The 26,950-nt window shown below is 39.0% G+C and overlaps 1 protein-coding gene and 1 pseudogene across 4 annotated transcripts in view; both read left to right on the forward strand.

Moving 5' to 3' along the window:
* TATDN1 (TatD DNase domain containing 1) overlaps window positions 1–26,950 on the forward strand; it is a 31,510-nt gene that overhangs the window by 1,214 nt on the left and 3,346 nt on the right. The window contains exons 1-10 of one of the 4 annotated variants that reach the window (XM_027560887.1): window positions 2,254–2,350; window positions 4,278–4,343; window positions 6,122–6,171; window positions 7,558–7,621; window positions 8,701–8,844; window positions 8,948–8,990; window positions 17,593–17,678; window positions 17,759–17,799; window positions 22,887–22,963; window positions 26,313–26,383. In XM_027560887.1, the coding sequence (XP_027416688.1) occupies window positions 4,304–4,343; window positions 6,122–6,171; window positions 7,558–7,621; window positions 8,701–8,844; window positions 8,948–8,990; window positions 17,593–17,678; window positions 17,759–17,799; window positions 22,887–22,963; window positions 26,313–26,383 (616 nt within the window). In that variant the 5' untranslated portion in view covers window positions 2,254–2,350; window positions 4,278–4,303. Of the gene's footprint in view, window positions 1–2,253; window positions 2,351–4,277; window positions 4,344–6,121; window positions 6,172–7,557; window positions 7,698–8,700; window positions 8,845–8,947; window positions 8,991–17,592; window positions 17,679–17,758; window positions 17,800–22,886; window positions 22,964–26,312; window positions 26,384–26,950 lie in introns of those variants that run through there. The other 3 variants (XM_027560884.1, XM_027560888.1, XM_027560885.1) reach the window with 3 other exon arrangements.
* LOC113904121 lies at window positions 4,350–4,997 on the forward strand (annotated as a pseudogene).

Genomic DNA, 26,950 nt, shown 5'->3' on the forward strand with positions numbered 1-26,950 from the left:
AATCCATTTGTATTAGGTAAATGTGAGAATCTTACAGGACATCAGGTGGAGACAGTTACTGGTCAGTTGGAAATGTCTTGCATTCAAAGAGGTTAGGATTATAAACTTAGATCTAAGAGTTGTTTTGGGCAGCATTTTTTTTACAAAGATATTGTGCTAAGTATGTGGAATTATAAAGAATCTAGTGGTACAGTTAGTTTTCAGGCTGGAGAGGTATGTACAGTCAAAGCGAATGCAGCGGAGAGTGTTTAAGTGGCACCTTAAAGTGCCACGAAAGAGGTTTCTTAAAATACTGTGGGAGAGCCTGGGGTGGGGGACAGGTAGGTCCTCAGAAGTTGGAGACACTTTGCAGGTGCAGTGTCTCTCAGCCTCTTTATTACAATCTGTGATATAATTGATGGGGTAGATGGGGTGAGAGCCACGAAACCCTCCACAAAGAAAGGAAACACACTTTTTAAAAGTTTTGCATTTGTAATAAAAACTTAATCCTTGCCTCGAGTTATGTCTCTTTAATCCTTTCTCTAGCCTCCAGAGTGGTCTGTATAAAAAGTCAGCTACATGTTTCTTCTGCTTCAGATCTTTTAGTTACTGTCCTCAGCATAGTTGAAGTGCCTTAACATAGCATTGCAGAAGGAAATGGCAGCCCACTCCAGTATATTCTAGCATGGAGAATTCCACGGACAGAGGAGCTTGATGGGCTACACTCCGTGGAGTCACAAAGGGTCAGACACAGCCGAAGCGACCTAGCACACAGAATAGCATACAAAGCCTTTCTGTGGTCTGGCCCTGCCCGCTTTTCCAACCGCATCCTTTTTATGCTCTGTAAACACTTGGAGGTGCTGTTTCTTCCTTCTGAAAAGGTTTTAGAGTGGCAGTTTGGGACCATAATGTCCCTTCTGTCTCTGACATCCTCTTGCCTGGTTGATTTTTACCTACCCTTTACTTTACCACATTATTTTATAATTAAAATACTTATATATCTGCCTTTCCCATTAGTCTACACTCTTTTAAGGCAGATACTTGGTGGTATTTGTGGTATTTGTCTTTGTTTCCCAGGGGCTTATTTAGTACAGTGACTGTTCAGTGGAAGTATGAATGAGTGGGTAAAAGATGTGTAATATTAGTATAGGTGGTAAGAAAATTGATAAAGGAATCTCAACCAGATAAGCTAGAAAAGACTTCTTACAGAAGGTGGGTTTAATTGAAACATATTTCTTTCTGTATGCTCTTCATTTCCACTCTCCAGGGGTAAACAATGTTTAAAGTTTATATCCTTCCATAATTTTTAAATTTATACAGAGACATAAAAATAGGCAAACATATCAGATGTGTCTTTTTATAACAAAAATGGGATCATACTATGCATTCTGTCTTTGTTATGTGAGTTTATTCCATGCCGTTTAAAAAGTTCTGCCTATGACCCACTACACAAATTTCTGCCTGTAGTATTCATGAGCAATACTTTGGAAAACAACCTGTTAGACCCATGGACAGTTGTTCCATGAACAAGCTTTACATGTAGCAGTTGCATGAAAAATTACACCAGTGGAGGAAGTTCCCTGGTGGTCTAGTGGGTGGAATTCAGTGCTTTCACTGCCATGGCTGAGGTTCAGTCCCTGGTTGGGCAACTGAGATCCCATAAGCCAAACGGCATGGCCAACTTTTTTTTTTTTTAATAATAGAAAAATTAAACCAGTGTTATAAAAGCAACCTTAGATTTTTATTTAGGACAGCTAACTATCCCCAGGTTGTAATCCTACATTACCCCCTTTTCAAATTGCATAACCAATGGCTGCCTGTGTTTCTAATCTGGGGAAGGAGGGCAGGAAGCAGAAGTATTTGTGTTTTATGGGAAATATTGCTCCCTCCTAGGAGACACTTCAACATTGTGTCTTAGGTTATACTTGAGACTAATTTCTGTGACATTGTCTGCATATCATACCACAAGTGACCGTCTTCTCAATCTGAATAGCAATAAGAATCTATGCTTAATCATTGCAAAGTGGTAAAATTTGGAATGGAGTGGAAGCTCCCTTTTCAATGATGGTGAGTTTCTGCTCTAAAAAGTAAAGTCACTCAGTCTGATTCTTTGCAATCCCATGGACTGTAGCCTACCAGGCTCCTCTGTACATGGAATTCTCCACGCCAGAATACTGGAGTGGGTAGCCATTCCTTTCTCCGAGGGATCTTCCCAACCCAGGGATTGAATCCAGGTCTTACACATTGCAGGTGGATTCTTTACCAGCTGAGCCACCAGGGAAGCCCTCCTGCTCTAAAACTCACCCACCAAAGGTCACTTAAGGACCCAGAGTGAAGGATATACCTCCGGGTGATAGGGGTGGTGGCAGTGGTATGTAAATCTTGATGCATTTACAGAACTTCTCTGGATGTCTTGTGTTTAACTTTGAAATAATATAGTGCCCTTCTAAAATTAAAGGCTATGTTATCCCCAAGATTTTCCAAAGTAAAATGGATACTCCAGGAAATCTCAGGGTGTTACATACTCTGGAATACCCCTGGTTTGAAAAGCAGAGGTTTAGAAGATGCCCATCTAGTAGCCTCTGTGCTCACTCCCATCAGATGAACCAGTGAGAGAGCAGCTGGCAGTAATTAATAACAATTACCTCAACCTCAGGTTGATCCTGGGGGGTCAACCAGCTGGGGCTCTTAGGAACTGTCAGGAGCGCTCCCCTCAGTGTGACGACTAGAAATGAATACAGACATTGCTGGATGTTGGGGGCAGGGGTTGGCAGGGAGGGGAGAGGTTAAAAGAAGAGAGGGACTGTAAAATCACTCTCCACTGTGAACCTCTACAGCACAGTGAATCTCTTCCAGACTTCTACACACCCCTGTATGCAGGATGCCCTTTCTGTCTGTCAGCGTTTAAGCTTTAGCTTTCTACAAGATCTAGATCTTCTGTGGAGCCTTTTCATCATTCTTGCCAAAACTATGCTCCTTCTTGGCGCTCTGAAGCACAAAGCTGTAAAGTGATTATTTATAGGCTTAAAAGTATATAAAGCTCCTACTATATACCAACCATTATGCTAGGTTCTAGGGATAGAGCATTGAAGAAGATAAACACGTCTTGCCTCATGTTGCTTACAGTCCAGCTTATTTTTTTTTTAATTGAAGGATAATTGTATTACATAATTTTGTTTTCTGTCAAACTACTTTATTTTATATCACAAATGTTATTTGCAGTTCCTATATAGACTGTAAATTCCTAGAAGGCTGGGACCAAGTGACAGGTCTTGTTCATTTCTGTACCCCCTAACTCTTTACATAATATTTGGCATAGTATTGGTATTCATAACTATTTGGTGAATAAAGACAATAATTTATTGCCCTCTCTGCATCTCCACTTGTATAACCCTAATTCAGGTTCTCTTCATTGCAAGTAGGAACTCTTGACTGTTTTCAGATGAACTATCCTGACTCCATTTGCCCCATTCAGATCCCACCTTCTACAAAGACACCAGAACAAGAGGTCCAGAATTCCAGTCTTGCAAGCCATCAGTGCTTGTTGGTGCATCTGGTGTTTTAAAGACAAGTATCTGTAACATGGTTGAGTCTGCCCTTTTCTGGTCACTCCCATCTCTTCACGATCACTGTGCTATTTCAGACCCCGGATGCTTTGTTTCTGCTGCTTCCTCTTATCTGGAGTTTCCTGTCTTCTGCTGGGTAACTCCCCAACTCATCCTTGAAGATTCAGTTCAAGAAGTGCTTCTTTCTGGAAGCTTTTTCTGGACTAACTAGCAGACTAAGTTGGGTGGTCCTCTTGTGTGTCCCACAGTGCTAGTATCTTCTTGTGATTTCTTTATTAAAAAAAAATCAACTTGTTTATTTCAATATTTAAGATCCTGTGTCAGATCGTAGTTGCAGCACCCTGAATCTCTGGATTCTCTAGTTGGGGCTGGTGGGCTTAGTTGCTTCATGGCATGTGGGATCTTAGTTCCCCAACCAGGGATCGAACTTGCATCTCTTGCATTGCAAGGCAGATTCTTGACTACTGGACCACCAGGGAAGTCCCCTAATTGTAATGTCTTAATTGGCTATTAAGGGGTATGCCTTCCCAGTTCTGCAGTGAGTTTCTTGAGAGCAGGACTACTGGCTTTCATCTTGGTATCCCAAGTGTCTAGCACAGTGACTGACAAGCAATAGGCACTTAGATTTTGTGTGAATGAAAAAGTTAGTAACTGGACCTTTTATTTAAAGTAAAAATTTCAAATAGAGGCCCTCCATGATTATATGTTTTGTTTTGTTTTTGCTTTCCACAGATATTGGTATCAACTTGACAGATCCTATGTTCAGAGGAATTTATAGGGGGGTTCAAAAGCATCAAGGTAAACTTTTCTTTTGTTAAGCTATTTATGAAGACATTTTCTGGCTCAAGAGCATAAAAAGCTTAACCCACCCTTAAAATTGAAATATTAAAGGATTTATTGTGCGTCTTGGATAAAACTGTAAACGAAGTGAAACCCATATCAGCTATATTGGTAAACCACGATCATGAACATGTGTAAACTAGCTATTGTCACAAAATGTTATAAAGTATAAAACTTTGAACATAGAAATTGAGATAACGATATGCATAAAAGGCAAGCCATAGTGCTTCCGGTTCCGCCGCGGAGGCACGTGAGTTGGCGCGGCGTCTGTCTCCGGCCGCGGGGCGGCGCTGGGATGGATCCCTCGTCGTCGTCCTCCTCCGCGTTGGGTATGGGCGCAGTCGACCCGCAGCTGCGGCATTTCATCGAGGTGGAGACCCAGAAGCAGCGCTTCCAGCAGCTGGTGCACCAGATGACGGAACTTTGCTGGGAGAAGTGCGTGGACAAGCCTGGACCAAGGTTGGACAGCCGGGCTGAGGCCTGTCTCGTGAACTGCGTTGAGCGCTTCATTGATACAAGCCGGTTCATCGTGAAACGACTGGAGCAGACGCAGAAATCCAGGGCAGGCTTCTCAGAAAGCCTTTCTGACTGACCTCAGCATTACCTCTTTGGAAAAGAAAGGTAGTTCGAGAAATGAAGAGCAGTTGATGGGGTGGTTGAAGAAGGCTGTAGGGGAATTGGCTCCCACCTTCGTCACTCTTGGGACATCCTGTCCTCTCAGAATGGACAAAGACCAGTATTTGGTGTGGGCGGGGATTTGAGGGTTAGATGTGTTTGGGGTTGTGTTTTTTTTAATGCTAATCTTGTGAAAACAGCTGATAGATGAATGGAAAACTAGATGAATATTACTGTATGTGGGACGAAGCTTTTCTCGTAGTCCCATTAACTGCTTCCTATAATTTTAATAGTGGAATTGCTTTATAATTTGACAGTGGGACCACATAGGTAATAATCTGTTAATTTGCTTTTTGTGTGGGTTCATTTCAGATTTCTGGGGATACCAGTGTACATCTTTGTGTCTCAGGGCAGCAGTCTGGGAAGAGTAATTTGGTACTTAACTGTAGGCCTCCTTATCTAGTGTTTGACTATGGGTGATGGCAGAAATGTATGGTATGTTCATACAGTACATTCCAACTTTCTGGATTATCTCCCTCCCTTATACTGTGATTCACTTAAATATCTATATAAAGTATGGTCTCAAGCTAGGACAGGTTGCCTGAGAGTCTAGAGGCCTTTAGTTAAAGGAAGCTAGCCAGTGAACATAATTTTCATACTAAACTGCCCCAAGGAAGAAGTTAACTTACCCTGAATATCAGGGTCCAAAAAAGTTTATAAAGATGTGCCTAAATGAGAAAATTAAGATTTGGGCCAGTTAGAAACTAACAGCAGTATCAGGTAGAGGTGCAGGCCTATTGTAAATCAGTATAGTTTCCATTTACTATCATTGAAATAAAAGCTTCTAAATAAAAAAAAGCAAACCGTAAACCCAAACAGACTTTTCGCCCTTTTGATCAACAAAACAGAAGTACAGTTCACCTATTTTGCCTTATATGGGTTTCTTTTTTTTTTTCTTAAGGTATTGCTAGGTCTTATTATATGATAAGCACTTATCAAATAGTATTGATTTCACTTGGATTTAGTAACTGTGATTTCTATGTATTCAATATAGGATAATTAAATTATAGGTAAGTGAGTTTTTATTTACCAGATTTTAATGTGGGCTTCATCTCTTGCAGATGACTTACAGGACGTAATAGAGAGAGCTGTTCATATTGGTGTTAAAAAGGTAACGTTTCATTTTTGTTATTATGATTTAAAAAAAAACACCTAAATATTGGTTAAAATACTGCAATGAGAAAGAGCCAATGCCACACTTAGCATTTTGTGATATGTATTGTTATATTAGCAAGTTAATGAAATAAAATATCAAAATTTTATGTTCTCATCAGTTTAAGTGACACACACCTTGTGGGTGGTTCTTCCATGTGATCAGAAATTTAGTAAATGGCCAAGTCTTCTTGAAGAAGTTTTTTAAAATCCATCTGAATTACTAGGTTTCTTAAGGGGCAACTATTAGTAGATTTTATAACATAATTTAGCTTTGGTTAGAAGTAAGCAGGCTACAGTCCATGGGGTCGCTAGGAGCCAGACATGACAGAGCGACTTCACTTTCCCTTTTCACATTCATGCATTGGAGAAGGAAATGGCAACCCACTCCAGTGTTCTTGCCTGGAGAATCCCAGGGACGGGGGAGCCTGGTGGGCTGCCATCTATGGGGTCGTATAGAGTCGGACACGACTGAAGCGACTTAGCAGCAGCAGCAAGCAGTCATCAAAAAGATATATCTCTAATCACTGTGTTTAGCTTTTATACTATGTACAACATTTCAAGCAACTGTGAGAACACTTTAATTTTTGTGGTAATAATTTGATAATCAGGAGAATTCCTACTACTTTTACAGAGTTCTAAGCAAATGAATTTTAGCTCAGTGTCAAATTGTTTGAATAGATATTTCTCTTTAACTGGCATTTTTTAAAGTAGCAAGCTAGCCCACACATGAGCACAGGGAATAAGATTTGAGTTCCATAAGGCTTCCTGGTAGCTCAGTGGTAAAGAATCCACCTGCCAGTGCAGAAGACAAAAGTTCGATCCCTGATCTGGGAAATCCCACATGCCGTGAAGCAGCTAAACCACTGGATGAGCATGTGCTTTAGAGCTGGGAGCCGCAACTACTGAGCCCACACACCCTAGATAGAGCCCAGGCTCTGCAACAAGACAGTCCCCCACAATGAGAAACTCCGCCACCAAAACCAGAGCGCAGCCCCCGCTCACCACAACTAGAAAAAAGCCCGCACAGCTATGAAGACCAGCCCAGCCAAAAATAAAAATAATGAGTAAATAAACTATATATATATATATACATACATATACACACACAGAGACATATATATATGAAGATTTAAGTTCCATAGTGTGATATCAGGGCATTTAGTAGCTACTGCTTGTAAGTTAAATAAACCTCAGTTTTAAAAAGTGACCAGTTGAGTTCTGCAGGTTGGTGTGTGACAGTCGAAGAGAGAGAAGCGTTTTGGGAAAAAAAGCAGGAAAGCATGTTTGGGAAACTTGTTGACACTCTGTTAAAGTGGACTTATTTTATTCCTTTCTGTTTCAGTTTATGATTACAGGTGGAAATCTACAAGACAGTAAAGATGCACTGCATTTGGCACAAACAAATGGTATCCTCATATTACTTTTACCTCCCACAATGTGAATTAAGTTATTTTGAAGAAGTCTTTCTGAGAACTGCCTCAGGTACAGATACAGCAGATCATGACTGTAGACACAGCAGGAAGATAGACTGATTAAGATGAAAAGATTAAAAGTGCCCATTGTCATATCAGATGAGCCCTCTTGTATTTAATAAGGATTATTTTAAGATTTCAGTTAATGAGAATTAAGTTCACTAGGCATAGAATTTAACCTCAGATATTCCCGATACAGAATTTTTGTGTGTATACTGTAATATGTTTAAGATATGAGTTGCTTTTTATTTGCTCTTTAACTTAAGCTACAAAAGATCATTTATTAAAATATTTATCATTCAGATCAGAGACACTGTGTAAGACCCCAGGAATGCAAGTAATAATTTAGTATATAACCCTTCATATGCTCACTTTATAGGCTAAATACAGGCATATGAACATAAAGTTTTGGAGTTGATTCCTACAAGAACCCTAGTTATATAAAACATCCTCCTTTATCTGGCGTTTATTTATTTAACCTTTTTGTTGTTTGTTTTTGCTGGGGAGGGGCCAGGAGCGTACTTCATGTGCTTGACACTAAAGAATTAGGCATTCCATGTTATTTTTCAAAATACTGATTTATTCATTAAAAGCTGTTATTTATTAAAATCTTTTGAAAATGCATACTTTAGGATTCACTGACACTTCAGTGATTAAAGTCCTAAAAACATCTTCCCAGAGGCTTTTGATGTGTATAAGAATATTACCTTCCATACATAATATTACTTCCACAGTACCTTCCTTACTCGTTATCCCCAAACAGATAGGCTTTTAAAAGTTCTCGGTTCTTCCACTCCTCTGCATGTTAAAGCAGTTTTCATATTCATGTCCAAAATTGGCATTAGTATTCCAAAAATTCTTATGATTAATCTAGTGCATTTCTGATAGTTTGACTAGTTTATGGATATTGTTAAAAATGGACCAGTTGAAATTATGTGATATTCTTTTTTCATATTAAATATAAATACGGAAAAAATACTTTGAAAATAATCCTAAGCATTATTTTGTGCTAGATATGTTTTTCAGCACCGTTGGGTGTCATCCTACAAGATGTGATGAATTCGAAAAGAATGACCCTGATCATTACCTGATGGAGTTGCTGAATCTTGCTGAAAGCAACAAGGGGAAAGTTGTAGCCATAGGGGAATGTGGACTTGGTCAGTGTCAACTCATCCTGTTCACGTGACTCAGTTTGGGAAAATAGCTGATTTGTTCTTTACAAGTCATGAGTAATTCTTGATTCTTTTTTATCTTTTAAAGATTTTGACCGACTACAGTTTTGTTCCAAAGATACTCAGCTCAAGTAAGGAAATTTATTGTCTTTAGAAATTTTTGTAAAATCTTAAGGGTGGTTTTTAAACAGTTTTTATCAGTTCAGAATGTAGTTAGGTTAAGCTTCAGAGGTTTTTTTTTCCTTTTGTATATAAGAAGTTAAGCGAAACAGATTCCATGCACGCTTGTATGGAATTTGTGAGGGGTGGAAGAATGCGGTTCCCTATTGGTTTAACCATCTAATTTATTAGAAACAGGGATGATTTTTACATGCTAGACTTTTGATTTTTGTTTGTTTGATAATAAGTGCATTCATACATGAACAATTCCAGTGAAATAAATTCAGTTGTGGGGCATATGACTTAAAAGATATTTTTAAAAAAGAGTATAGGGTCAATTACCAAAGCTACAAAAGCATATTTCACTCTTATTGGGCTTTGGATATTGTGACTGGAAGTTGCAAATCCTTTTGTAGGAGCCATGTTGAGAGTGGTGTCTTCTGAGAAAACGCCAAGCTCACAAGCTTCAGAGACCTCCTATAATACCATTGCCTATAGCTGTTAGTTGGAGTTCCTGTCGCCAGACTGTTGGGTTGTGTTGAAGGCTGAAAAGAAAAATTGTGTCATGGGCTTAATTTAGGACCTAAGCATTTTGTTGAGTTTCAGGTACAGTGTATTATCAGATGGTAAAACAGAATGAGCTTCTGGAGGAGGCTAATTTAGGTATTCATCTATTCAGTGAATATTTATGGGGTGGTATGTGCCAGAACCTGCTGGGAACTCATAGCATACAGAACTATAAATAAGGTGTAATATCTGCTCCTCAAGCATTTAAGAATAAACAGCCCTTCATCCTGCTTAGGTTCTCAAACAAGACAGAGGAGTCTGGATCAGATTCTCTCTTCAGATACTGTCTAGCTTGCTCATAATATTTAATAGCCATTTTTGTCATATGATCTTGGATTAAGCCAGTGCTTGGTGGCCTGAAGGGGCTTTGTAAATTATGCCTGCCAGAAGTGTGCTTCCTCTTGCGCTCCCCTGCCTGCACACGACAGCCCCAGTGTGTCTGGCCCACGTGAAGTGCCTGCAGTGAGGAGCAGACTGACAGCGAGTCTGTCGCACCCTGGACTCCAGGGTCCAGAGTTCCTGAAGGACCATAACCACCTGACACGATGGGGTGATGTTCTATGGACCTTTCCTTTCAGGCTCCATGGTAATAGAGCCTTTCAGAGCTGTTTAGTTGGTAGCTTGTTATTTGCTGTGTTTTTTCAGGGACACTGACTGATTACTGGTAGGATTACTAAATCTCTGTACCTCTCCTGAATACCATGTAGGTCAGTTCACTTAACCTTAGAAGTTCACACATTCACACTTAAATAGAGGAGCAGTTGTCTGTAATAGTTTCTTAGGTTAAGCCTGCAGGTCATAATACCTCCACTTTCATGGCTGTTTTTGGTCGAGATGAGCCTCAGGAAGTGAACAGATCATGTGGTGTGATCATCAAGGGCAGTGGCAGAGTCCCCCAAGATTTCTTGCCCTTGACTTTATCCAGATGACATAAACTGATTCTGATATGCAGCCGAAATGCTTTAAACCTGATTTTTGCATGTGTTACATGAAAACACTGATAGTATCAGCTCTGCGGATACTTTACCATCATCTTGAGATTGGAACTTAAAAACAGAATATGTATAGCAGTGCATAGTTCATGGGCGCCTGTGGTGGGTCAGTGGTAAAGAACCCGCCCGCCAGTGCAGGAGACTCAGGTTCGAGAGCTGCCCTGTGTTGGGAAGATCCCCTGCAGAAGGAAATGGCAACCCTCTCCGGTATTCTTGTCTGGGAAATCCCACGGACAGAGGAGCCTGACAGGCTACAGTCCATGGGGTCAGAAAGAGTCAGACAGGACTTAGCAACTAAACAACAACGTATAGTTTATGCTTCAGCACACATGCCAATTGTCCAGGTGCTGTCCTGTAAGAGAGAGTGAAATTCCGTTGGTTAAGTAAATGATTATCAAGTGTCTCCTTGGTCTGATACAAAGAAGAATAAATATGGCAAAAGCCATCACAATATTGTAAATTATCCTCCAATTAAAATAAATACAATTTTAAAAAAAGAGTTGGTTCTTATGCCTCTACAGGCAATAGAGGACATAAATAATTAAATTGGTTGGAAAAGCTATCAGAAAGTATGTGAACAGCAGAGGGAAGGACTCACTTTCTGGGGCAGTCAGATGGCTTTGCTGAGGTAACAGGATGTGACCGAGGCCTCTTCCAGAGCAGGTAAAGCTAAGGACAAACTAAAGTACTGTAGAAATTTTAAATAGATGGGCAGTTCAGTTTGAGATTTCATTTTCTTATAAAACATCAAATAACAGTTAAAAAAAAACTCACCAGTAGTGATTGTATTTGGATTGTTGTCATAGATAGCTATGTTATCTGCCTTTGCTTCCTCCTTTCCCATAAGGTGTACCGACGGCATCACCCCTATTCTCTGCCACATAGCACTCTGTCCTTGTTTCAGCATTTCTCACACTGTAATAAGTGGGTTTGTGTTAACCCCTTCCACTCCCACAATGCATTAGCGTCTGAGTTCTTCAAAGGCACAGACCAAGTCTTCCTCATGTTCTAGTTCCTATGCCACCTAGCACAGTACTCTGAGCATGATGTAAATGTGCACAGAATTTTTAATAATGAGGGAGGCATCTTTCTGATTCCTATAGAGCATCATGGATAAAAACTTTATAATTCAGCTTTTACTGTTGAGTCTGTTGGAAGAATTTAGACTTTGGTTTGTGCTTACATACGCCAGTTGTCCATCTGACACAATTACTAGTGTGCAATTTGTCATTGTTTTGCTTTTTAAAGTAAAAATGTATAGTCAAGAAAATGATGTATGAGAAGAGACAAATAGAAAATAAATTAGTATAATGGATTAAGGAGGAGGCAAGACCAAAAAAAAACAAAAAACAAAAAACAAACCTGCTACTATGCTAGACAAAATATCTGAAAAAACAAACAAAAAAAGGCAATAGATAACGTCGTATTAAAAATAAGACCTTTTGAGTCAGCAGATCTTTATGTTTGAATCATACCTGCCTTTTGGTGTTTTCCTTCGTAGATTTCAATTTGCTCGTCTTCAAAACGGGGATACTGTGCCTACCTTTCTTAACACTGGGTGTGTAAAGTCCCTTGTGCTGTGCCCGACAGAGAGTCAGTACTGAATAAGTGTTAGAAATACTGCCATCCTAAAAGAAGACACTGGCTATAGTTTTTGTTTGGGGCTTTTGAAAAGCAAGTAGATAGGAAAAGGCCTGACTTAGATATGGAAAGATTAGCCTTTAAGCATACCCTGCATTTTCGGTTGCTTTGCCTGGTGCTGCACTCCTTTTTTGTTGCAGGTTAAGAGTTACGTTCATTTGAGTGGGAGGAATTTGCTTCGGGCATTTTTCTTGGGATTTTAGAATGTTGATACTGTGCAGTCATATTTAATCAGACATCAGACAGAATTTCAAAATAATCATTTGGGGCTTTAAGGAACATAAGGGCTGATGGCATGGAGTGTCTGTCTCACTCTCCCATTTGGCTGAGGCAGGATTAACACTGGATTAAGGTGTCCTGCTGGAATGCTTAGGTTTTGGATTTACATCAAGCCAAATTACAGGCATTCCTCGGAGATATCAGGGGTTCAGTTCCAGACCATCACAACAGAGCAAGTCACGGGCATGTTTTAGTTTCCCAGTGCATATAAAAGTTAGGTTTACACTGTGTCGTAGTCTGTCAAGTACGTGATAGGATTATGTCTTAGAAAACAATATACAGACTTAAAAAATGCTTCATTGCTGAAAAATGAAGCTAAGCATTTCACTGCTAACCATCATCTGAGACTTCAGCCAGTCTTTTTGGTGGCTTTTTGCTGGTAGAGGTCTTGCCTCAGCGTTGATGGTTGTTGACTGACCAGGGTGGTGGCTGCAGCAATTTCTTAAAATAAGACAACGATGACGTTTGCTGCGTTGACTCTTCTGTCACGAACTGTTTCTCTGTAGCATGCAGTGTCGTGTGGGAGCATTTTACCCACAGTAGAACCTCTTTCAAAATAGGAGTCAGGCCTCTGAAACCCTGCCACCGCTTTATCAAACTCAGTTTATGTCATGTCATTTCAGCAGTCTTCACAGCATCTTCACCGGGAATAGATTTCATCTCAAGAAACAACTTTCTTTGCTCATCCATACGAAGCAACTTCTCATCCATTAAAGTTTTATCATAAGATGATGCAGTTCAGTCACATCTTTAGGCCCTGCTTCTAATTCTGGTTCTCTTGCTATTTTCATCACATTTGTAATTACTTCCTCCACTCAAGTTTTAAACCCCTCAGGGTCATCTATGAGGGTTGAAATCAACTTTTTCCAAACTCCTGTTAATGTTGAGATTTTTACCTTTTCCCACAAATCATGAGTGTTCTTAATGGCATCTAGAATGGTGAATCCTTTCTAGGTTTTCAGTTTATTTTGGCCAGATCCATCAGAGGAATTATTATCTATGGCAGCTATAACTTTACAAAATGTTTTTCTTAAATAATAAGACTAGAAAGTAAAAATTACTCCTTGATCCATGGGCTGCAGAATGGATGTTGTGTTAGCAGGCATGAAAACAACATGAATCTCATTGTACATCCCCATCAGTGCTCTGGGGTGAGCGGGTGCATTGTCAGTGAACTGTAGTATTTTGAAAGGGATCTCTTTTTCTGAGCATTGTCTTCAGCAGTGCACTTAAAATATTCAGTAAACCATGTTGTAAACACATGCTCTCATCTAGGCTTTTGTTCGGAGAAGGCAATGGCACCCCACTCCAGTGTTCTTGCCTGGAAAATCCCATGGGCGGAGGAGCCTGGTAGGCTGCAGTCCATGGGGTCGAGAAGAGTCGGGCAGGACTGAGTGACTTCACTTTCACTTTTCACTTTCATGCATTGGAGAAGGAAATGGCAAGCCACTCCAGTATTCTTGCCTGGAGAATCCCAGGGACAGAGGAGCCTGCTGGGCTGCCATCTATGGGGTCGCAGAGTCGGACACGACTGAAGCGACTTAGCAGTAGCAGTAGCAGCAGCAGGCTTTTGTTATTCCCTTTGTAGAGAATAGGCAGAGTAGATTTTTAGCATAGTTCTTTTTTTCTCCTTTCCCTTCCCACCCCTTACCCCCGCACTGTTTTGGCCGCATCATGTGGCATGAGGAACTACCCTGACCAGAGATCAAACCCATGCACCCTGCAGTGGAATCAGAGAGTCTTAACCACTGGACCACCAGGGAAGTCCTAGCATAATTCTTAAGGGTCCTAGGATTTTCACGTTGGTAAATGAATATTGGCTTCAACTTAAAAGTCACTAGTTGCATTAGCCTCTGACAAGAGTGTGAGTGTATCCTTTGAAGCCAGGCATTGACTTCTCCTCTCTAGCTATGAAAGTCCTTGATGGTATCTTTTTTTTCAACATAAAGCTGTTTCATCTGCATTGAAAATCTGTTGTTGAGTATAGTGACCTTCATTAATTATCTTCACTAGATCTCTGGATACCTTGCTGCAGCTTCTACATGAGCACTTGCTATTTCACCTTGCACTTTTTAAAAAAAAATTTTTAATTGGAGGATAATTCCTTCACAATATTGTGATGGTTTCTGCCATGCATCAACATGAATCAGCCATAGATATACATATGTCCCCTCCCTCTTAAACCACCTTTAAACCAGACTTCGTGCTTGTCTTAAGAATTGCTGCAGCCACCCCAAACTTCATCTTGTACTTTTATGTTATAGAGATAACATAGAGGTTTTCTTAAACCTCACAAAGCACCCTCTGCTGGCCTCAGACTTTCCTACTGCAGCTTCCTCACCTCTCTCAGCCTGCATAGAACTGAAGTTAATCAGGATCTTGCTCTGGATCAGGCGTTTAGCTTAAGGGAATGTTATGGCTGGTTTGCTCTAATATCTAGACCACTAAAACTTTCTCCATGTCAGCAGTAAGGCTGTGTTGCTTTCTTATCATTTGTATATTCAGGGGAATAGCACTTTTGTTTCCTTTAGGAACTTTAACTTGGCGTTTACAACTTGGCTAACTGACTCAAGAGGCCTAGCTTTTGGTCTGTCTTGGCTTTAAAAGTGCCTCCCTTGCTAATCTTAAATATTTCTAGCTTTTGATTTAAAGTGTGAGACCCGAAATGCTTCCTTTTATTTGAACACTCAGAGGCCATTCGTTGTAGGATTATTAGTTGGCCTAATTTCAATGTTGTTGTGTCTCAGGGAATAGAGAGGCTCAAGGAGAAGAAGAGAGCCGAGGGGACACACACACTGTTGATCAGTTTTGCTGTCTGGTATGGGCAAGGTTTGTGGCACCCCAAAACTACAATTATAGTGAGATCAAAGATCACTGGTCACAGATCCAATCATGAAAATACGGTAATACAATACAGTACAAATATGATCATGAAAAAGCTTGAAATATTACAGGAATTATCAAAATGTGACACAGAGACACAAAGTGAGCAAATGCTATTGGAAAAATGGCACCAATAGACCTGTTTCATGTGGAGTTGCCACAAACCTTCAATTTGTAAAAAAAAAAAAAAAAAAACCAAAAAACAGTATCTGAGCAGCTCAATAAAACAAGATATGTCTGTAATAATTACTGGTACTCTGAAGTTGAACTTTTCAAGCTCTTGTCCTTAGCTTTTGTTGACCCTGAAATCAAAGAAGCAGTACTACAACCAGAAGCAAATTAAAACTTTGCTAAAAAGAGCAAATCTAACTGAAGTAAAGATTAATTCCCATTTCTGAATTTTTAAAAACCCTAAATAAAAGAAGCTGAGAAGTCTCTTAATAGGTGCCACTTCCTGCCCTTTAGCTTCTGTTATTCCATTACCACTGTGGGTTGTTTTTCCTTTAAAGCCAATAGTCATAGGATGTTAAGTACCAATTATCCTCAATTTGTATTATTAGGAATGATGTTTTACCTCTTAGTTTTCTTATATAATACCTAGTTATTAGCTTGAGCACATCAACCTTTCTTTCCTCAAAGTATATAAAATCCCTGTAAGCATATTGGGCATCTGTTATTTTCATAAATTGTGCTTTTGCCTCCTCTGTGATAGGAGGGCTTATTTCCAAGCTGATCATTAGATTCTGTAAATCTGTGTCTTGGTTGTGTGGCTGTGTGTAGCCAGAAGCCAGATACAGAGTGAAGTTTACATAATGACTAGAGAACACTTCACTGCTGACATTTGAATTACTTTAGAGGTTGAAGTAATGACTAGTAGTAATTATTAAAATATTTTTTTCTTCCAAGTGTTTGTTTATATTTCCTACACTGTGAAGTTTCAGCACCATGATAATTAACTGAAAGTATTTTTACTTATTCTAGTCCAGCAGAATCTGAAACAAAAAACAAAAAAATGATGGATAATACATAGACCACCAACTTCAGGATGACTGTTTCTTTGAGAAGTACATTTCTATTTCTGATTTTAAAATTGAAGACTGTCAAGAGTTTTACAAAGGAGGTGCTCTAGGAAAATAGTTGTCTAGCATTTCCAGGAGATGGGATATAGGAAAACACAGCAAAGGAAATTTAAGTTAAATAGAAAAGTTGTTCTTCCAAACACCTTAATAAAAGCTAAACCCTTGTCTGCAACTCCTGGTTGAGCTTAAATTGCATGACCATTAATGAAATCGAGAGGGACCACCACTGAAATGAAAGGAGACATGAACTTCCACCTGTCATGTCCTGTGATATTGTCATTATATGAAAGCCTCTTGTGTGTTGTGATCTTAGACAAGGTCATATACCCGCTCTGACATCAGCTCTTTCCTATTCTAGGGTTACTTTGAGGATTAGACGAGATAATGGTATGAGGCGCTTGAAAAACCTTTTTCTAAAGTCCTTTAAAATGTTCAGGACTGCCACTTTATCATGTAGTTTTCATTTTTCTGAAAGAGTATTGCAGTTTTTGTGCTCATTCGTTTAATAAATCCTCTGCGTTGTTTTTCAGGGACTCCTCCTTTTTGCTCAGTGGCAGTAACTTCTTGTATAACAGCACGTGAAAACCACTGAGTGTAACACCTGGCTGCTCCCTGGGATGAGTTGATTCCCACTGGAGGTGGCCAGCCAGCTTTGGGGACAAGGAGCTGGCCGTGTCTCTTCTGCCACCAGCACCTGCTTTGGGGGAAGGGATCCATGGGTATTAGGGGGGTGTCCACTTCATTTGTTGGGATTTAGTCAGAAAGCTAGTTAAAAGTAATTATTTGGGGGAAAACAGTCCCCATCACTGTAAACTTAAACCTTATATAGCTCTTTACTTCCAGCAATGAGATGGTAAAGAACTACCTAATTACCTGGCAGTTATAATGGAAAAACTAACAGACATTTCTGAAAATAATTTTGTAATCCCAGAAAATCAAGTATCGCTTTAGGGAGTCTTTATAAAAGCCTTTGGCTAGGTCTCATGTATTTTAAATGCCTGAATTCACTATTTCTGTTCTATAATTTCTAGAGAATAAAAGTCCTTTAACTTAAAAATCATTTGGCAATTATCTTTCTCATGCTAAAATAAAATTCTTAATGAGGAAAAAAAATTTTTTTTTGCATCATGCAGGTATTTTGAAAAACAGTTTGAACTGTCAGAACAAACGAAATTACCCATGTTTCTTCATTGTCGGAACTCACATGCTGAATTTTTGGGTGAGCTAAAGCTAATATCATATAAGAATTTGCAGAAATCAAACTATTTGCTAAAAGGTATTTCTGTTTTAAATTCACAGACATAATGAGAAGAAATAGAGATCGGTGTGTAGGTGGAGTGGTAAGTATAGAAATTACTTTTAATGATGCACAAAAGCACCTTGGTTATTAAGGTTGGCCACTACAAAGTAATTTAAATGTCAGCAATAAAGTTACTAAGGTTCTGCTCTCTCTTAAATTGAGGGCATATAAATTTACTGTTCAATCTATGGACCAGATAAGGTATAAATATAAACCACACTTTTTTAGTTGCATTTACTTTGTTCAGAGTACAAGAATGAGTACAGAATTCTGTTCACAAGAAAATCCCATGAATTTAGTTCTACACTTTGTAATTGTCTGCATGATCTTTTTCTCTGCTTCTTCCCTCAGCCATTCCTCAGTGTTTTTCCATTTAAATTTTGAGCAAAATATAAATTTAATATTTTAAAATATTTCAGCACTGTTTTCAGCTTTGCATTAATTTCTTGTAACTGTATTTGTTGTCACTCTGATTAGAGACATATTCTCATTTATGTAGTTTGCTTCTGTGAGCTGTGGTCATTCAGTTCCATAAATATTATCTAACACTTAGCTCAGATAGCCATAGCATTTTTTTTTTTTTTTTGAATCACAGACTCCTTTGAAAATTGCCTCAGAAAAATGCTCATGTCTACAATTTTCACGTGTAATTTTAGGGGAGACTCACTGATCTCTAGCAAAGCTGTTGCCCAGGTGTATGAAATCCCATAGTTATACTGTGCCAGAAAAGGTGGTGGAGCTGGCAAGGAGCGCATACTGTATGCCCACACTGCATTGCTTTGATAGTTTTGTGTATATTTTCTCAAGGTTTTAGCCTCTGCTTCCTAGTTCATACTACTAGTGATATGCACATTTCCTGCACTGCTCTGCTGTTTCCATCCTGCACACTTTCATCTGTCCTTTCAGTCAGTTCAGTCGCTCAGTCGTGTCCACCTCTTTGTGACCCCATGGACTGCAGCACGCCAGGCTTCCTTGTCCATCACCAACTCCCAGGGCTTGTTCAGATTCATGTCCATTGAGTTGGTGATGCCATCCAGCCATCTCATCCTCTGTTGTCCCCTTCTCTTCGTGCCTTCAATCTTTCCCAGCATCGGGGTCTTTTCCAGTGAATCAGTTCTTTGCATCAGGTGGCCAAAGTATTGGAGTTTCAATTTCAACATCAGTCCTCTCAATGGATATTCAGGACTGATTTCCTTTAAAATTGACTGGTTTGATCTCCTTGCAGTCCAAGGGACTCTCAAGAGTCTTCTCCAACACCACAGTTCAGTGCTCAGTTTTCTTTATGATCCAACTTTCACATCCATACATGACTATTGAAAAAACAATAGCTTTGACTAGGTGGACCTCTGTCGACCAAGTAATGTCTCTGTTTTTGAATATGCTGTCTAGGTTTCTCATAGCTTTTCTTCCAAGGAGCAAGCGTCTTTTAATTTCATGGCTGCAGTCACCATCTGCAGTGATTTTGGAGCCCCAGAAAATAAAGTCTGTCATTTTTTCCATTGTTTCCCCATCTATTTGCCATGAAGTGATGGGACTGGATGCTGTCATCTTAGTTTTTTGAATGTTGAGTTTTAAACCAGCTTTTTCACTCTCTGCTTTCACTTTCACCAAGAGTCTCTTTAGTTCTTCACTTTCTGCCATAAGGGTGGTGTCATCTGCATGTCTGAGATTATTGATATTTCTCCCGGCAATCTTGATTCCAGTTGTGCTACATCCAGCCTGGCATTTTGTATGATGTACTCTGCATATATGTTAAATAAGCAGGATGACAATATACAGCCTTGATGTACTCCTTTCCCAATTTGGAACAGTCTGTTGTTCTGTGTACAGTTTTAACTGTTGCTTCTTGACCTGCATACAGATTTCTCAGGAGGCAGGTAAGGTGGTCTGGTATTCCCATGTCTTTAAGAATTTTCCACAGTCTGTCATGATCTACAAAGTCAAAGGCTTTGGCGTAGTGGATAAAGCAGATGTTTTCTGGAACTCTTGCTTTTTCTGTGATTCAGCAGATACTGGCAATTTGATCTCTGCTTCCCTTGCCTTTTCTCAATCCAGCTTGAACACCTGGAAATTCTTGGTTCATGTCCTGCTGAAGCCCAGCTTGGAGAATTTTGAGCATTACTTTGCTAGTATGTGAGATGAATGCAATCATGAGGTAGTTTGAACATTCTTTGGCATTGCCTTTCTTCAGGATTGGAATGAAAACTGACCATTTCCAGTCCTGTGGCCACTGCTTTTTCCAAATTTGCTGGCGTATTGAGTGCAGCACTTTCACAGCATCATTATTTTAGGATTTGAAATTCCTCAGCTGCAATTCCGTCACCTCCACTAGCTCTGTTCATAGTGATGCTTCCTAAGGCCCACTTGACTTTGGACTCCAGGATGTCTGGCTCTAGGTGAGTGATCACACCATTGTGGTTATCTGGGTCATTAAGATCTTTTCTATATAGTTCTTCTGTGTATTCTTGCCACCTCTTCTTAATATCTTCTGCTTCTGTTAGGTCCATACTGTTTTTTGTCCTTTATTGTGCCCATTTTTGCATAAAATGTTTCCTTGGTGTCTCTGATTTTCTTGAAGAGATCTCTAGTCTTTGCCATTCTATTGTTTTCCTCTATTTCTTTGCACTGATCATGTAGGAAGGCTTTATGGTCTCTCCTTCCTATTACTTGGAACTCTGCATTCAGATCGGTATATCTTTCCTTTTCTTGCCTTTTGCCTTCTCTTCTTAGCTATTTGTAAGGCCTCCTCAGCTATTTGTAAGACTTCCATTTTGCCTTTTTGCATTTCTTTTTCTTGGGGATGGTCTTGATCAGTGTCTCCTGTAGTGTCACAAACCTCCGTCCATAGTTCTTCAGGCACTCTTATCAGATTGAATCCCTTGAATCTATTTGACTTCCACTGTATAAGTGTAAAGGATTTGATTTAGGTCATATCTGAATGGTCTAGTGGTCTTCCCTACTTTCTTCAATTTCAGTCTGAATTTTTCAATAAGGAGTTCATAATCTGAGCCACGGTCAGCTCCCAGTCTTGTTTTTGCTGACCGTATAGAGCTTTCTCCATCTTTGGCTGCAAAGAACACAATCAGTCTGATTTCAGTATTGACCATCTGGTGATGTCCATGTGTAGAGTCTTCTCTTGTGTTGTTGGAAAAGGGTGTTTGCTATGACCAGTGTGTTCTCTTGGCAAAACTCTATTAGCCTTTGCCCTGCTTCATTCTGTACTCCAAGGCCAAACTTAAGCTGTTACTCCAGGTATCTCTTCAGTTCCTACTTTTGCATTCCAGTCCCCTATAATGAAAAGGACATCTTTTTTTGGTGTTAGTTCTAAAAGGTCTTGTAGGTCTTCGTGGAACCATTCAACTTCAGCTTCTTCAGCATTAGTGGTTGGGGCATAGACTTGGATTACTGTGGTATTGAATGGTTTGCCTTGGAAACAAACAGAGATCATTCTTTCATTTTTGAGAACACACCCAAGTGCAGCATTTCGGACTCTTCTGTTAACTCTGAGGGCTACTCCATTTCCTCTAAGGGATTCTTGCCCACAGTAGAAGATATAATGGGTCATTAGTTCACTGATTGCTAAAATGTCAATGTTCACTCTTGCCATCTCCTGTACTTTATACAGATGCCATCATCATCTGTACTTTACTGATGCTATAATTTGTCCTTTAGAAGCTGTCCTTGGGAATTGAGGGAGGCTTTCATTAATGCCCTTAAGATTATTAATGGCACTTAGAACCTTCAGGCTCTACCTCTCAGACCATTTTCTTTACTTGTAAATAGAATTTATTTGGATGATTTTATAATATAGTTGGATACTCGGGTGGCACAGTGGTAAAGAATCTGCCTGCAATGAAGGAGACAAGGGTTTGATCCTGGGTCAGGAAGATCCCCTGGAGAAGGAAATGGCAAACCACTCTGGTATTCTTTCCTGGGAAATCCCATGGACAGAGGAACCTGGTGGACTGCAGTCCGTGGGGTCATAAAAGAGTGAGACACAATTTAGTGACTAAACAGCAACAATAATACAGTTGACCTTTGAACAGTGTGGTGGTGGTGGTTAGGGGCACTGACCCTGGTGCATCGGATATCCGTGTATAACTTAGTCAGCCCTGTGTATGCGCATGGCCCTCATGGTTCTGCCTCTGCAGATTAAACCAACAAAGGATCATGTAGTACTGTAGAATTTACTGCTGAAAAAAACCAGATGTAATTGGACCTTCTCAGTTCAGGCCTGTGTTGTTAAAGGGTCAGATGTAGTTTAAAAAAATTAACAGCAACAACAAATCCAACCTGTTTGACATTTATTTTAAAAATTGCCAAATAAAGAACTAATCTACAGTGGTTTATGAGGGTTGTATTTCAAATTATCTGGTGCTATCAGAGGCTCTGTTTCTTTCTATTCAGCTGAAAATGCTGAGAGGTAGAACCAACCCTTTTGAACAGCTGTGTTAAGTTTTCTTTATTTTTGAGAAACACATTATCCACAAGTGTGTTCAGACTCTAGATTCTGTATTAACATGACATCACTTGTTTAGTGTTTAAAGAAGTCATTCCACGTATTGTTTTGATTACATAAATAACAAATATATCAAAAAGTGTGAAAATTTTTGCTTTAACCTTTATCTTTGAAGGAGAAAAAGACCATCTTAATCCATTTTGCTTGAGCTGATATAGACTATGTAACAATTTACAATTTAATGATGTTCTTACAATCTCTATAGATCTTAAAGTTTGTCTCTTAATTCTCTCTTAGGGAGAAAAGTATCCTCTAACAGAAAAATGAACATCTAAAATTTTAAATAGTTGTGTACATGTCGCTTTAACTTATGCCTTGCCTAGAATGTGGCTCCCTCCTCCAGTCCCCTTCCTAGAGGTACAGAGACCTCAGCACAGCCACAGACAGAAATTCTAGGCAACCATCTCCTCCTTTCCTCATCACATTGGAGACAACAGGTTATAATTGTGCAATTTGATTTGAAAATAAAAACTGTAGTGGCCACCTTTGAAATCCCATGTTCCAAATATCCGTATTGCATTTATATTTTTATTTAGAAAGGCTTATTAAGGTTATTAAGAATTTTAAAGAAAAAGTATTATAATAAAATTGTGCCTTCATGTCCTTAGGTGCATTCATTTGATGGTACCAAGGAAGCAGCAGCTGCTTTGATGGACTTGGGTCTCTATATAGGGTTCAATGGTTGGTAGGTCCTTAAGTGTTTTTTTTTTTTTTAACTTTTATATTAAACAGATTCCTTAAATTGTGTTATAGTGAAATGCTGATAAAGATTTAAATTTGTTTTATTAAAATTTGTGTTGCATTGATCTTGGTCTGTGCATTTTAGTAATAAATGTAAGAAATTAAATAGTATGTTACTATTCCAAATTAAAGCTCGAAAATTATAAACTGCCATCCTGTGTTCCAGTGATGGAAAACAATTTTCTGCTGAGGTCAGCAGCTAGCTTTCTCTAGCAATGCAGTTTATTTTCAGATCATTTTATCCCTTTAAAACATGTATGTGTTCCCAGCATTGCATATACATGAATGATATCCATCTGTGAGGGAAAGGTCACGCTATGACAGTCGTCTTCCGTCTCTGTAGGCCAAGAAACAAGAGGCACAGAGAAGTTAGGATACAGGTGTAAAGTCACTCAGTGTGAGAACTTTATGCTCTTCCTCACTTGGTGACCTTCCTGCTTTTATACACACTTAAACTTCAGGCACCCAATGCAGTCCACTAGCATGCTGGGTCCCTGGGCTCAACTTCTTCCAAATGAGTTTTTTAATTTGGCGAGTTTTTACCAGTGTCTTTTCTCAGGATATCAGTGTAGCTCAGTAAATAAATTGCAAAATAGTAAGACTTCCTTCCCCTCTTCAGTGTTTTAGTTCATTATTTTTATTTTACTAAATTCCATTTTTGAGAATAGAAACATGAAATTATTTGCTCTAGAATTAAGACCTAAGTAAATGTCCTAGATGCTTCTTTCGTATTTTAACCAGTGATTTAATTAATTTTATAGTACATTACAGGTGGCTCAGTAGTAAAGAATCCTGCTGCTAAGCAGAAGACAAGGGTTTGATCCCTGGGTCAGGAAGATGCCCTTGAGAAGGGAGTGGCAACCCACTCTAGTATTCTTGCCAGAAAAATCCCATGGACAGAAGAGCCTGGCAGGCTGTAGTCCATGGTGTTGCAAAGAGTCAGACACAGCAGCAGCAGCAGCAGCACCCTTAAATGAAATTGTGGGTCAGCATACCCAGTTCTGGCCTGTCCCACAAGGAGCTTCCAGGAAGAATCTCCATTCAGAGAGCTGGCAGTAAAGTAGTCCTATTTACACAAGAGCAGAGGAAACCCAACATGGGCAACCCAGGCTTCCTTAAACATAACCAGGGAACCATCAGATAAATGAGGTGAACCAGCAGAAAGAAAGAGACCTAGATAAACAGAAAAATGAACATTAGAGGAAACTAGGGAAAAGCACTTTAAAAGAGATCCTATAAAGATTTGAGATGTTGCATCCATAAAATATGAACAGAATGCTACAGGAAAAATACAGAAGATCTTCTTAAAGATTAAGAAAAACTTTAAAACATTTTTAATTTTTAAAAAAGATTAAAAATTAATGTGTTAAAAATAATAGCACAACTGGAGGAAGCTAGGGAATCAACACACTTAAAAGACTTTTTTATTTACCTCTACCACTGAGTACCTAGTAGTCAGGAACTTTCGCTTTATACAGGTATTCTAGCTAATTAATGACAGGCTGATGGAAATTATAGTATCATCATTTTGCCAACTCCTTATAAACTAATCAGTCTAGGCAGTGGGCATCCACATCTGACTTAAAGGACAACTAGATATTATGTGCTTCTGGAGAGAAGATCATACATATGAAAATCTTGCCAAAAAATAAAATTCAACTTGAATCCGATCAAGATTCTGGATTGCACTTTAGAGCTCCTTGAAGAAATGCAGAGGACACAGGACCCTGTTAAAAGACAATGCACAGATGAAATCAAGACGGGGAGATTATCAGGGCAAACAACTGGATTTTTTCAACATATTTTACAGGGGGAAAAAAGAGATGCAGGACTTAATAGGTTAAGAAATTTAGAACACTGATGACCAACTGTAATATTTGTCCCTCATGTGAACCCTAGGTCAAACAAAAGGAGTAGGTATGACAATTTGAATACTAGATATGATATAGATATGATAGAGAGTTGGATTTTTCTTAACATAATAGTATTGTTTTTTAAAAAGTCCTTATGCTTAGAGATGTGTTAAAATGTTGAATCTATACTACATTTGGACTTTACTTATTGGGAGACAGTAGGGATAAGTGGATGCACAAGATTAATCAGGAGTTGATAATTGATGGGGTTAGATAATAAATACAGGCAGAGAGTTCTATATATTCTAGTTATGTATCTATTTGAAACTCCATAAATAGTTATAACAGGTCTTGAAATAAAAAGTGCAACATAAAGTATTAGTCATCATCACATTATATAGCAAACCATCCCAAAACTCATTGGCATATTACATTAAACTTTAACACATGGGTCTGAGTCAGGTGGGGTTTAATTGGTAATGTGAGCTCTCTGCCACAGGATACATGTTGGGTTCAGATCTTCACCCTGTGTTTTCATTCCGGACGCCTAGGCACCCGGGTAACAGCTACTTAGTGCTTGCTTATCTCAGAAGATCCTGAGTGCCACTGTAAATCACAAAAGTGCATTCCAAGCCTCTGGCCGTATCATCCCGTTAGTCAAAGCAAGTCTTGAGGCCATGGCCAGATTCAGGTTCCTTCTTCCTACTAAGAAATCATGGCAAAGGTGCAGATATATAATTCTGTCAAAGGAGAGAGAACTGGGACCAATAATCCAGTCTGTCTCAGAGTCAGAAAATGAAAATTAATCCCCCAGAAAAAGAGGTATGAAAGAAGCAGGGCCTAGGAGACCAATTCAGGAGTCCTAAACTTGACTAACAGAAGTCCTAGAGGGAAGAGAGAAAATGAAAGAGGAAACATCCTGTTTTTCCATAATGTTTTCCCTGAGTTAGGCATGGGGGGAAATCTCAATCAGAAGGTTCCAACTGCCTAAAAGGATGAAACAGTTTCATGCCCAAACACATTATCAAGTTTCAGAATGTCTAGAGCAATGGAAGATCGTACAAGTTTCCAGATTTGGGAGGGTGAGGAATGAGGGGTGCAGTTCAAAATCTTTAAAAGATGAACATAGACTGTTACAGAAAGTTACTGTATGACCAACTGATAAACATAAAAAATTTCATCCCCCCCCCCCCCCCGCCCACATACACACACACACAGTTTCATCCCCTGAAGTCAGATCTGCTTGGAACAGATCTTAATCTAGATTCTATAAGGACAGGATGTGCAAACACTTTTCTAAAGTATACTTCCATTGTAGCCAACCAAAGTCCTTCAGGATTTTGGGTTAGTTTTGTAATCTGTTTTAGACAAGTTTATAGTATGAAAAAGTTGTTATTCATTAAATACACTTTTATATATGAGTAACTTTTCTTTTTAAAGCTCACTGAAAACTGAGGCTAATTTGGAAGTTCTAAAGTCAATACCTAGTGAAAAATTAATGATTGAGACCGGTAAGTTTGCTTTTAGAACTTAATTTTCATATTAAACCATACCCCCAAGACTTAGAGAAAAGTAATAACAAATATTTTATTTTGAAAAGCATGCTCAAACCTCAACAATTGTCAGAAAGTCTTTGGGGAGTTGTAATGGAAAAATATTCATGCAAGCAATTTTTTCAATTTAGAAGCTTGACTAAGCCTAAGCATTTAAAAATGTGAGATTATGTGGTAACTAAGGAGGTATTTTATTAAGTAAGAATGGGTTCAAAAACTATTCAGAATTTTTTTATACAATGGCTTAATTGTACAATACTTTTAAAGTAATGCAAACATTTAAATCAAATTGGGTTTAAGAATTTTAGAAATTTGTTGCCTCGGAATACAAAGTTCAGAGCTAAAAATTCTGTCTATAGCCTTAACTCGAGGCTCTTCTTATACACATGGAGTTTTTAAATAAGTCAAGACTGAGGCATTCTGAAGAAATCAGGTATATTTCCTTAGGGAAGTTATGAAAATTATTAATGGTTGTAAAATATGTAAACTATTTTAATCCTTAATAGAGAGTTAGGTAAGTAAATA

The sequence above is a fragment of the Bos indicus x Bos taurus genome, chromosome 14, assembly GCF_003369695.1.
Source record: "Bos indicus x Bos taurus breed Angus x Brahman F1 hybrid chromosome 14, Bos_hybrid_MaternalHap_v2.0, whole genome shotgun sequence".
Taxonomy (NCBI): Eukaryota; Metazoa; Chordata; class Mammalia; order Artiodactyla; family Bovidae; genus Bos; species Bos indicus x Bos taurus.